Raw genomic sequence first — 13512 nt, 5'->3', positions numbered from 1 at the left:
CATAGTTTGGTCTTATATTCAGCCATTAACTAAATAGTGATTTATATAAAGTCTCAAAGTCTCTGGACCCCTATTTACATTGTTCTCATTTCACAGATAAATAACTTGAGACTCAAAGTTGGTTAAATAGCTTGCCTAGATCACAGAGCTGATAGATGCAGAACCAGTATTTCAACATCTTTCCAAGCTATTCTGACGTAATGGCCCTTTTGGTGCAGCCTTCTGAGATACAGACTCACATTTTCCCTTCATCTATGGCACACTGTGTCTTCTCTCAAAGCAAAAATATTACAATTCATCAGGTATGTTCTTGTGTACCTGGTAGGCAGTGAATGCTTTTCTTCTTTTTCTTTCTTTCTTTTTAAAAAAATAAACCCTCACCTTGTGTCTTAGCATGAAGAGTGGGAAGGAAAAGAAAAAATTATGACTTCCCCAGGATCACACAGTTAGGAAGTATCTGAAGCCAGATTTGAATCTTCTCAACTTCATGTCTGACACTCTATCCACTGTGCCACCTAGCTGGCTCGTGGTGAATACTTTTCTAGGCTCTCTGAGAGGATAACAAGTAGCTTAAGACAGGGTCGCTGGTAACAGCTGGATCCCAATTCATGCAAATAATGAATACCATGAAGAGGTTGTATGTATGTGAATTTGCAATGTTTTGCTCGACTTTTTAATTATGTAAAGTACTGTAACTGGTTCTAGCCCAAAGTTAATATATAATAGAAATGCAAATAATGTGAAGAATTCATGGGATTTATTATTTTGCACTAACAGAACCAGCTGCAAACTATAGTTAAAGAAACAAAAACACTAACACAAGGAATAATAATGAAAATTACTAAAGAATAGATCATTATTTGCTGAATTCTATGGTGTAAACTCCGAATGTCACAGGAATTCAGAAGAAAGGAAGATTACCAATGAAGAATGGAATAATCAAGAAAGCTTCATGGAACTTAAGCTAGGTTTGGGAATTAAGATAAGCTAAAAGAAAAAGGAGGGGCATCTAATCAAAGGTTTAGAATAGTGATTCCCAAAGTGGGCACCACCGCCCCCTGGTGGGTGCTGCAGCGATCCAGGAGGGCGGTGATGGCCACAGGTGCATTTATCTTTCCTATTAATTGCTATTAAAATTTTAAAAAATTAATTTCCAGGGGGCTAAGTAACATTTTTTTTGGAAAGGGGGTGGTAGGCCAAAAAAGTATGGGAACCACTGGTTTAGAATATCAGTAAAGATATAGTAATAGGAATAGCTATGATGTGTTTATGTGATGAAAAAAAACCAAAAAACCCAGTCTAATAGTTGACTAATAATGTTTAGAAGTAATGAAAAACAGCAAGGGAAGTGGAGGATGTCAAATTATAAAAATATCTTTGATAACCAAAAATAAAGGATAAAGTTGGAGATTGTTAAACTAGAAAAATGATTTCCTAAATATCTGAGCAAGTTCATGTCTAATGTTTCCTATCTTTACAATATAGTAATAATAACAATAATGTAACTCTAAGCAAAGGCAGGAAATATGGAGGCAGGGAAGGAGAAAATAAAAGACTATGATCTTAAGAAAAGTTTTAAATAATTAATATAGGAACATCAATAACAAGGAACAACATTATTATTTTCCAAGTAGCTTTGATGGGTTAAGAGCTATAAAAATAAAGAACATGAATTTGAAGTAGATCAAGTCCACTTGATTCTGGAACTTTCCCCAAAAATGCATAGCAGCAATAGTACAAGATCAACTAGACTAATGGTCCTGAGGACTAATAGGAAAGAAATACCAGAAGGATAAACTAGGAGATTACTGATATCAAGGAATTCTGGGTAGGTAGGAAATATAGAGGAGCAAAACTATATTCAATAATCTAAGCAAATACAAATGGTCCTTGATACAAAATGAAAAAGAATTTAAGAGTTCAGTGACAATGAGAATGAGGGAGAAAGTTCTGTCAGAATTGGGAAATACTGAGCAGGAGAACTCAGATGCAAGTATGTTATTTCTAAATGTCAACTAATTCCACAAAAATATTGCATTAGAAATAAAGGGCACAATAGGAGAAAAATATTAAAGGAAAAATACTATAAATCTGTGACTGCTTGAACAGCTTTACAACAGTGATTCCCAAAGTGGGCACCACCGCCCCCTGGTGAGTGCTGCAGCGATCCAGGGAAGCGGTGATGGCCACAGGTGCATTTTGGGGGCGGTGAGTAACTGTAAGGGGGCGATGATAGTATGTGACAGGGGGCGCTAAGTGATATTTTTTCTGGAAAGGGGGAGGTAGGCCAAAAAAGTTTGGGAACCACTGCTTTACAATGATTTTGGGAAGGTTAATGGTAGGACTTAGTTATAATTTATTAATTAATGTTTTTGCAAAACAATGTTGGTTGAAGCAGCATTATATGGTACATCAATATGCAGAAGTATTTAGGATAAAGTTAGATAACAGAATAGTTCAGTATCCCAGGAAGTATAAAGCAAAAGGATCTGTATGATTATAAAACAGAATGACTAATACTAATATTAAATTGAGGTAGGGGGCAGATTAAGAGAGAAATAAGTCCTAAGCAAAACAAACTCTAAGGATATACAAAAAATAGCCCTTTTTAAGGTAGCAAAGAATATGAATCTATGAGGGGATAGCCATAAATTGGGAGATGAACAAATTATGATATATAAATGTGATGAAATTATTTTTTGCTGAGTGCTTATCAAAGTAATGACCAAGTATGACTTCAGAGGACTAATAATGAAACATGCTGCCCACCTCTTCATAGATAGGTCTTGAATAACTTAAAAAGAAGAATAAGTTGAGACATATTGTTTTGGACCTAGTCAATGTGGAAATTTATTATGATTAACTGTACATGTTTGTAATGGGTGGTTTTTTTTGTGTTGTCAGTGGAAAATGGGAGGTTGAGATTAGAGGGTGGATCTTGGTTAAAACAAAAAATATTAAACAAAAAGAATCAGAGGTGCTTCTGACAATGATAGAATTATAAAGTTTTAGGCCAAATCAAGTTCTCTCTACTATCATTATTTTTTTTAAATTGTATGATATAGCCAAAACATTTGTTTCCAAATCTTCCTTTTGTTGTAATTAAAATTAATGTTGGATGAGGGCAGCTGGGTGGCTCAGTGAATTGAGAGTCAGGCCTAGAAACGGGAGGTCCTGGGTTCAAATCTGGCCTCAGACACTTCCTAGCTGTGTGACCCTGGGTAAGTCACTTAACCCCTACTGCCTAGCCCATACCACTCTTCTGCCTTGGAGCCAATACACAGACAGTATTGACTCCAAGAGAGAAGGTAAGGGTTTTATTAAAAAAAAAAATCATGTTCGAAACTGTATATTGAATTATAATTATTTATTAGTAAAGGCAAGAGAGAAAAATACCAGTATGTCTTTCTAACCTACCAAAGTCTCCTGGCCGTGCCCAGATTAGACTCATTTTACAAGTGCTGGCATGGGAAAAGATAAGATCAGAAACTGATGGGCTGAGCTAGGGGAACTCTTGCTCAGGATGAGGCCCATGCCAAAAAGAGCTATGCTCCTGTCTCTCATATGGCTAATGACATGATTCTTTCTGTGGCTCTCTGACTGATCAGTCTGGGTCACAAGTTCTATCCTCCAGGCATTTCACCATAAAATAATTACAGAATATAAAAAATACTTGAGAGTTTATTAAAGGACTCAATATGCAGAATGAGTTGAGACATATTTATTCTGGACATGGTCAATGAGGAAATTTGTTTTGATTAACTATACACATTTGTATAGCAACTTTATGAACACAACCAGAATATATTTCATAGAAACTGAGACCTCAAAAGTATAAGATCAGTAAAGTGATAAAAAAAGGAAAATGACAAATATTTGAAGGGGCTATCGATGATGCAGGATTGGTGGAGCTGTGTTTTGCTGCAGTCATTCTGGAAACTCTTTGTTCAGTTATTAAACTTTATATACCCTTTGACTCTATTTTGCCACTAACTGACCTATACTTTAGAGAAAAGGAAAATACATATATGCACAAAAAACTTATAGCTACTTCTTTTTTGAAGTGGCAAAAGAACTGGAAGTAAGTAGGTATCTATCAATTGGGAAATGGCTGAAAAAGTTACAATCATTAAAAGAGAATGGAATATTATCATCATGTTAAGAAATGATGAAAGAAATTATTTCAATGAAACCTATTAAAACTTGCACAAACTGATTCAGACTAAAGTGAACAGGACCAGGACAATAATTTGCACTACTGTGGTGACGACATTGTAAAAAATAAACAATTTTGAAAGATTTAAGAACTCTGACCAACAAGGAACTGAAAAGAACCATTGACAAAGCATGTTGTTCACTGCTTGACTAAGGGATGAAGAACTTATTATGCCGAAGATGACAATAAACATGACTATTGTGGAAATTTGTTTTGTTTGACTCTGCACATTTGTTATAACATATTTGTTACTTTCTTTCCCTTTTCAATGGGGGTAAAGAAAGGAGAGGGAAAAAATGGATTAATTGATAGAGAATTGAGAAAGAACAGGGGAAGCCAAGATGTTCATTACCTCTAATATTATTTGACAGAATGATACAAAATGTGAGCTCTGTAAAGCAAAAGAAAGAATACGAAGGAATAAACACAAGCAAAATAGAGGCAAAATTACTACTATCTGCAGAGAGCCTGATATGCTACATAGAGAACTCCAAAAACTTAAAGGGAAAACTAGCAAACAATAGCTCTGGTGCAGTAGGAGGATACCACTTCCCTCACAAACTTACCAACACATAATAAAACATACTTTATAGAAATAAGGGAAAACTTAAAAAAAACTGGAGAAACAATTCATTAACCATTTGGGTAATGTCTGTATAATTAAAATATGATTATGTAAATGTAGAAGACGTATAAGAATTGTCAGGGACATATAGAGAGTAGAAAAAAAACCAAGCTTACCACATAATGAGAATAAGAGGTAACCAATGTACATCCCTTGGAAAATATTGTCCATAAAATGTTGAAAGAATGAAGAAAGTCTGAAACATTGGGTCACCCTCAAGTATCTACCTATATACACACATGAATGTGTGTGTAAATATAAAGATATAAAGAACCTCATCACCTGGGTAAATATGGATGGGCTGTGATCTATACCACTTTTGATTATTGATTCCCTTTATGCTATTCTTTAAAATTTTTTAAAAAACGTTTTTCCAAACTGCCATACTCACTTCATCTCTGCTCCATGTTCTCCGCCTTGTAATTGTTAAATGTTCTGGAGTCTCTGTTTGTTGAGTTTTGGAATCATTAGGCCTACTATTCCCTTCTGATGGTTTAGAATGAACTAAAGGAGGGATTTTTCGGAAGTTGAGGCTTTCATCAAACACACGATCAACCAACTAAAAGGATCAAGAAAAGGATATCTGAGGAAACTATAATTTATAGCAAATTAACTGGTAGTAATGTCATGATTTTTACAATTAGACTGATTTTTTTCGTAATAATAGAAGTATGAGATCTCCAATAAGCCCAATTATTCTGTTTTATGTGTACTTTAACATGCATTTATTTTTACATGATAGAATTATACAATTCTTTACAGACTATAAGGATTCTGATTTTGAAATATTCAAAATACTTGTACACATACGTGGATATATATTTATAGAGAGACAGAGAGATATAATGTTATCCTCCCATGGATATGATTGCCCCTATGTGGAAAACAAATGGTAGATAAAATAAAGTTGAGTTAGATACATAGACAATGAGTTAATTTTACTCACATTGCTTTACAAACAGCGTAAAATAAGTTTATTTCTTTTTCTCCCCAAATGGTGCTGCCAATTCTCTTCATAAGATATATTAAATTGCAAGTTCCAATTGACAAAAGGAAAATTATTAAATAATCCATAAAACAGGTATTTTAGTCTTTACTAGTCAGACTTATCATAATTTTACAGAAAAGATACACCTAGCTAAAATGAGATACTGCCATCCATAGTGTAAATTATATAACAAGCTAAACAGTTACTCAGAATCTGATAGAAAACAAAATGAAAAAAAGTTATTAAATAGGAAGTGAATAGTTTTACTTGGACTGAGAAAATGTATATTCATTTTATTGGGTGAAATTTAGTTATGTACCTAAGAAAGTAAAATTTATTAATTTACAATGCCCAAAAAAACTATGTATGTCTTGCCACCACTAAGAGTCTTTATTTTCTATAAAAATGACAATATCATTCTCTATACATTTAAAGGTGACTAATGTGGTAATAAAACAATACAGAAAATGAAACAAACATTATTTGCCATAATAGTTAGGGACAAGACAACAAAAAGACAATCAACACTAAAAACAAGACTAAAAAAAGTAGCATAAAAAGGCAAAAGGAGAAAAACATAGCAGTATTTTATTTACTGGAATTAAATTTATCAAAATGACTAGTCATTTTAAACTATAATTTAATAATATAATAATACTGAGGAAATGGAAGAATACAAATTATGCTCTGAGGCAAATCAAAATTAAGTTAGAACCTAGGAACTTAAAGAACTAATATTTTCTTTCCTTTTTAAAAATATTAATAAAGAGAGACTTCCTAATGATCTCTTTGTAACATAATTTCTTATCTAGAGGATATGTGTAGATAACAACTTTATTCTTTTTAAAAACTTCAACTTTAACTATCTTCAGAAGCATCTATTTTCAGATGCTTCTCTATGTTCACTTTTATATGGATCCTGGATAAGTAACTAATGAGTAAGATGCATGATATAAAAGTTAATATTATTTTAAGGTTTTAGAGTCATCATGGAACCAATCATACTTCACTAGTTTTAGTAAGAAATGTAAAGGGAATATATTAAAGCAAAGGAGGAAAATGCAGAGGTTCATGCACACAAGGTGGGAAGGCACAGCTGAAACAAACTCTGCAGAAAGATAAAAGCAAAAGAAATCAAGAAAAGGAAGAACCTTATGCATCTCTCCATGAAGATCTCCTACCTCTTCTCTAGTGTCTATGGCAGAACCAGGGGTGGTGGCGGCAGTGCTTACTGTGGTACTAGGGGCAGTGCCCGATGAAGTCACGGAGTCGATCTCTCCTGCTACATCATTGATTTCTCGAGCAATGAGAGCCAGATCTTGGCTGATCCTGATAGTGATGGGGGAAAAAAAAATCAATTTAATCACTGAAATCAAAGAAGTAGATAGCAGAAAATAGTAGCAGATAGTAGAAAAATTATACATATATATTTATATAGTAGTGAAAGATATATATTAGAAGTAGACAGTAGGGAAAAAAGTTACAGAAGACAAATCAAATTAAAATGAGTTTCTAGGCTGAAACCTCAGATTCTCTGGAAATGTTAAGTATTATGGCAAAAAGACTCAAGCCTCATATATTTTCCAAAAACGGAATTAAAAATTCTTTTTCAGAATACCACGCTGAAAATATATTTTAAGCCCTCAGAAGCAGTGATAACCAGATGATTTTGTTTATTTATTTGTTTTAATTTTAATTTACTGTAATATGAATCACGTGACAAGAGTTTACATATTAAATGATAAATGGCTATTTTTTCCTTCTCATTTTCTGTTCATTTAGATGAAATGTGTCATGTAAATATTAGGCACTCAATAAATGTTTATTAAATTAAATCAAAATAATGAAAAAACTTATGTCTAAAATAATAATGTAACAAAATAAAAACAATTTAAATTATTTACTGTCTTAAGTGTAAAAATCAACCCAATTTTAAGTGTAAAGAAAATTACTTTCCCATTATATACAATAAAAAATTTTCATATGTTTATGAAATATATTATACACATATACACAGTTATATATGTACATATTATATACACAAACACACTTTAGGCATCATTTCATTTAAAACTTGGTAAACTGATCAAAAGTGCTTTGTATGTGATTTTTCTCACCTTTATACCAATATTTGTTTATATCTCAGTATCTTGAAGAATGGCTTCTTGTTCTACTAAATGATTGAAGACTCTCCTGAATGTACATTTCTAATTTACAAAATGAATGACTACTCAATTATCATTCTTCTTGACCTAGACCTATCTAGTACTTAATTCAGTTCCTCTTCCTCTCATATTTGTTAGTCTTTCCTCCACTGGATTCCATGACATTATGTTCTTATTGTTTTCTGTACACGTTTGTGATGACTCCATCTCTGATACTTAAATATGAGCTTTTCCTAAAAATCTGTCCTTACTTTTGTTTCTTCTTGACTCTGCACATTCTATTTGGGCATACTCATTGTTCCTATTATTACAACTATTACTTTCTATTATTCCTAAAATTATTTACAGTCCTGATCTATTTTCCAAGGTATAATCCTCCATATCCGATTACATTTATTTAAATAGTACCTTAAGAGATGCATCTAGGTGGCTCAGTGGATGGAGAGCCAAACCTAGAAACAGGAGGAAGTCTTAGGTTCAAAGTGGGCTTTCAGATATTTCCTAGCTGTGTGTCCTTGGGTAAGTTACTTAATCCCCATTGCCCAGTCCTTACCAGTCTTCTGCCTTGGAATCAATACACAGTATTGACTCTAAGATGTAAACAAAGGGTTTTACAAAAAATAAACAGTACCCCAAACTCAGGGATGTCTAAAAATAATTTCATGTTTTCTCTCCCTCCCAAACTTAGCTCTCCTGTCTTCTTTTTCTTCATTGGGTTCTTCAAGCACTCCAGCTACAGAAATCCTTAAAGGCACAATTCAAATGTACAGTAATCCTTCTCTGAACAACTAAAATGAAAATTATTCCTTGTGGAACTCCTTTAGCGCTTTGAATCTCTTGTGACATTTATTATATACTATTTTGTACTGTAGTAAATTAGTATAAATATCTCCATTGTGAGATTATCAACTCCTTGAAAGCAGGGATTAAGGGCATATATCTTTCTGCTCCCCATATGATTTAGGGCAATGCCTTGAACTTAATGAGCACTCAGTAAGTACTGGCTAAATGAATATTGAAATGATTTCAACTTTTAAAACAGATTAGAAACAATCTTTCATAGTTTTTTATAGCAAAATACCTCCTTAAGTACCAAAATTACAAAAGTAGAAAAGTTAAGAGGTAAATTTTTAGAAAATTAGATATGAAATATTCAAGGGAAGACCATTTCTACTAGAAAGAGAATTTACTGTATTTGGCACTGAGTGGAATAAATTATTTTACTCTCAATATGTACAAAGCTACAGAACTTGATTCATAAGAGATACTTAGTCATCATCTATAATTTTTAAAAATTTTATTAAATTAAATTTAAAATTAAAAAAATTAAGTACTAAAAACAGACTATTTTTCCCGGGTTACATGATTCATGACCCCCCTCACTTCACTCTCTCATCCCCTCTTCCAAAGCCGACAAGCACTTCCACTGGGTTATATGTATATCATTACTCAAACCTATTTCCATCTTATTCATATTTGTAGTAGAGTGATTCTTTTAACATGAGAACCCCGATCACATCCCTATTGCATTATGTGGTCAATCATATTTTTCTGATTCATTTCTGGTCTCACAGTTCTTTCTCTGGATGTGGATAGCATTCTTTCTCACAAGTTCCTCTGGATTGTCCTAGGTCATTGCATTGCTGCTAATAGAAAAGTCTATTACGTTCAATTGTGCCTTAATGTATCAGTCTCTGTATATAATATTCTCTTGGCTCTGCTCTTTTCTCTCTGCATCAATTCCTAGAGGTCGTTCCAAGTCACACGGAATTCCTCCATTTCTTTATTCCTTTCAGCACAATAATATTCTATCACCAACAGATACCACAATTTATTCAGCCATTCCTCAATCGATGGACACTCCCTCATTTTCCAATTTTCTGCCACCACAAAGAGTGCAGCTATGAATATTTTTGTATAAGTTTTTTTTCCTTATTATCTCTTTGGGGGTACAAACCCAGTAGTGGTATGGCTGAATTAAAGGGCAGGCATTCCTTTAAAACCCTTTGTGAATAGTTCCAAATTGCCCTCCAGAATGGCTAGACCAATTCACAACTCCACCAGCAGTACCATCTGTAATTTTTACTCTCCATCACAACTTTTATTTGCATGGGCAACCAAAGGATTTTGGGGAGGTGAGAAAAAACACAGGTCCAAGATCCATAAAACCATTGCTAATTTCAGGACTGAGAGTACATTCAGGTTGATAATCAGGAACTGATGGAAACTAAAGGTGATTTTCACATTTATTAACTCAGAATTTTGCTACAAAGAGATTTGCTCCTCTTTAACTAGAAGGATTAAAAAATGATAGAATTTGAGAGATGGAAGGGGCCTTCGTGGTCATTTAGTCCAATACATAAATGAAAAGAATACCCCTCCATAATATACCTGACAAGTGGTTATTTATCCTTTGCCCACAGAACTCTAGGAAGGAAGAAGTCACTACCATGGACAGCAGGCCACTCACTTTTGGATAATTCTGATCATTAAGGAAATTCTTTATATCAAACCTAAGTTTTCTTCTTTTAAACTTCCACCTATTGCTCCTGGTTCTACTTACTAATGCCAAACAGAACAAGTCAAATCCCTCTTTAATAGGTTTTTCAAGACAAACTAAATGACTGTTTTACTGGACTAGCTTGCTGTACTTTGTTCCAAAATAGTTTGGCTTCTGGAGGAAAGAATCACTAACTCCACTCTTATTCCCAGCTTTTAAATTCTATTTGATTGTGAGCTACTTGAGGCCATGAAAGGTCTTTTGGTTCTTTCTATAACCCCTGCGCTTCACTTAGTATCTAGCACATAATAGGTATAAATGTTTATTCACTGACTCACAAAGTTAAGATTGGGAGAAATGATTAATTTTTTTCCTTTTTTAAAACCCTTATTGATACTAAGTATTAGTTCCAAGGCAGAAGAGCAGTAAGAGCTAGGCAACTGGGGCTAATTAACTTTTCCAGAGTATTTGAACCTTGGACCTTCCATCTCCAGGCATGTTCCTCTATCCACTGAGCCACCTCGCTGCCCCAAGATTCATATTTTTAAGAAGAAAAAGCAGCTTAAGACTTCTTCTAATCAAATGATTAGGTCAGTGAAAGACTGGCCTCAGTAAATGAAAGTGAATTCGGTTTTCAATGTCTTTCATAACTGCCCCCAACCATTTTGGTTTTCTGATATTTTACACCCCAAACCCTGACATACTTTGTGATCCAATGACCAAAGTCTCCTTGATGTTCCTTAAATAAGATATTCATCTCCTGCCTTGGCTGTTCCCCCATACTTTGAATACTCTCCCACTTCACCTCTGTCTTCTGCTTTCCTTCAAATGCCTGCAAAATTTCACTTTCTAGAGGAAGCTGTTACCAACCTTGCTTTAATCTAGTGCCTAGTGCCTATTGACTAGTAAATGACTAAAAGAGGTAAAGCTTAAGCCTTTGATTTCCAAGTTAAAAAAAAAAAGCTAGCAGAATTTATCTTCTTCTAAGGAAGATATCATCTCATCTGAAATTTCTAGATAACATTCTGAAACCTGTAGTAGAAAAGTGTCTCAACTATGTGCTCAAGAGAAGACTGAACATGTGATGAGAAGAACAATTCCTGTCAGACAGCAGAGTACTAAGTCAGCATATTGCATACCAGGCAGAAACTATAGGTCACGTGAAGCCAGAAGGGAGCAGATCAGGCTTAGTGGAAGCAGTAACACGCCATCAGTGGCCCTAACGTACCAAAGGAGATAGCTGTCTCTACATCTGTTCCCTATCCATATATGAAGCTTATGTCTTCACCTGCCCAGTTGTGTTTGTAGAAATGGTTACTCTTCTCTTCAATGGGTTGTGTGTTTTTGGGAGAGTATCCCCCCTAGGTTTATGGCAAAAATGTTCTATTCCTATCTTTCTTACCATAATATTGATTTAAAACACCTTTGTTTTAACCTAATTCTCTCCTCTAGATGACTACTAAAAGTAAATACATTAGTGAGCACTCATGTTATGATTCTGAAAAAAAGAAGATCTACAGAGTATCTTAAAATTGAGGTAGCTTATCAGGGGGTAGTGCTAAATGCTACATAAAAAAAAAAGGAAAATTTATTTCCATCTATTGTCCACTTTGCATATAGACTATGTTCTATATGTAAAACGGAGCAAGAATTTTTAGCCTTTTTTATGCAATGGTCCCATACAGTCGGGCATATGAAATAAAACACAAAAAAATTACAGAGAAAACTAATTAATTTGTAATACAGTTATAAAAATATTTTTTAAAGTTGACAGCTTCAAGATGACTAATTCCTGTAACAGATGTTTAATAGCTATTAATGATTAAAAGGCTGTAAAGACTTAAATCAATATGCTTCAACATATGAAAAAGCTAAGAATTGATAGTGAATATAAAGTAATAAAATAATTTGGAACTGAATAATTATTGATGTCATATGATTTTCCTACTTTAGTTCCATTAGCTAATTTGTTATATTCTTGTACTTCCAATAAACCAATTAAGTAGATAAAAGGAAATCTTCATGAGATTAGCATCAGGTAAGTGTCAGTTTATCTAAAAGCCTATTTTCCCTTTAAATCTTCCTATGCAGAATTTTGCAAAATAATACTTACAAAACATTAGTTAATGAAGGAAATATAAATTAATTTTTAAAAATAAAGATGAGAGAGGCTATGGGAAAATGGGCATATTAAATTAAAATGCACCATTGAGTGATGAGGCACTGTGAATTAGTCCAGCAATCCCTGAAAGTAATTTGCCCAAAAGTTACTAAATTGTACATATCATCACTAGGTTGATATCCAAGTGATCAAAGAAGGAGAAAATATACCCACATATGCATAAATACGTATTAAAGCTCCTTCTGTGAGCAAAGAACTTGAAATAAAGGTGGTTCTCATCAATTGGGGAATGGCTAAATGAATGATGTTATATGAATGTAATGGAATATCACTATAATTTAAGAAATTATGAAGGGGGCAACTTCAGAGACACATGGGAAGATATGTAAGAACTGATGAAAACAAAAATGAGCAGTATGAGGAAAATAATTTATATAACACTGAAAAGACTAATAACTCTAAAAGACTAAAGAGATCTGATCAACATAATGACCAACCACAACTTTGTAGCACCCAAAATGAAACATGCTTTTGACATTATAGTAATGGACACATGAGGGCAGCTGGGTAGGCTCAGTGGATTGAGAGTCAGGCCTAGAGACGGGAGGTCCTAGGTTCAAATCCGGCCTCAGACACTTCCCAGCTATGTGACCCTGGGCAAGTCACTTAACCCCCATTGCCCACCCTTACCACTCTTCCACCAAGGAGCCAATACACAGAAGTTAAGGGTTTAAAAAAATATATATAGTAATGGACACAGGATACAGATTGAGACAAATTTTAAAATATAGTCAATGTATTTGTTTTGCCCGACTGCGCATTTTGTTACAAGAGTTTTTCCTTCCCAAACTGGGGAGAAGGGAGGGAGCCAGAAGGAGGTAGGAGGAAAAAAAAGA

The 13512-nt window shown here is 33.9% G+C and overlaps 1 protein-coding gene across 1 annotated transcript in view; it reads right to left on the bottom strand.

Moving 5' to 3' along the window:
• CEP170 (centrosomal protein 170) overlaps positions 1-13512 on the bottom strand; it is a 132288-nt gene that overhangs the window by 8249 nt on the left and 110527 nt on the right. The window contains exons 13-14 of the mRNA XM_044674980.1: positions 7011-7158; positions 5233-5400 (exon numbers count right to left, since the gene is read on the bottom strand). Coding sequence (XP_044530915.1) covers positions 5233-5400; positions 7011-7158 — 316 coding nt within the window. The remainder of the gene's footprint in view (positions 1-5232; positions 5401-7010; positions 7159-13512) is intronic.

The sequence above is a fragment of the Gracilinanus agilis genome, chromosome 4, assembly GCF_016433145.1.
Source record: "Gracilinanus agilis isolate LMUSP501 chromosome 4, AgileGrace, whole genome shotgun sequence".
Classification (NCBI taxonomy): Eukaryota; Metazoa; Chordata; class Mammalia; order Didelphimorphia; family Didelphidae; genus Gracilinanus; species Gracilinanus agilis.
This window is presented reverse-complemented; position numbering and strand designations above follow the sequence as displayed.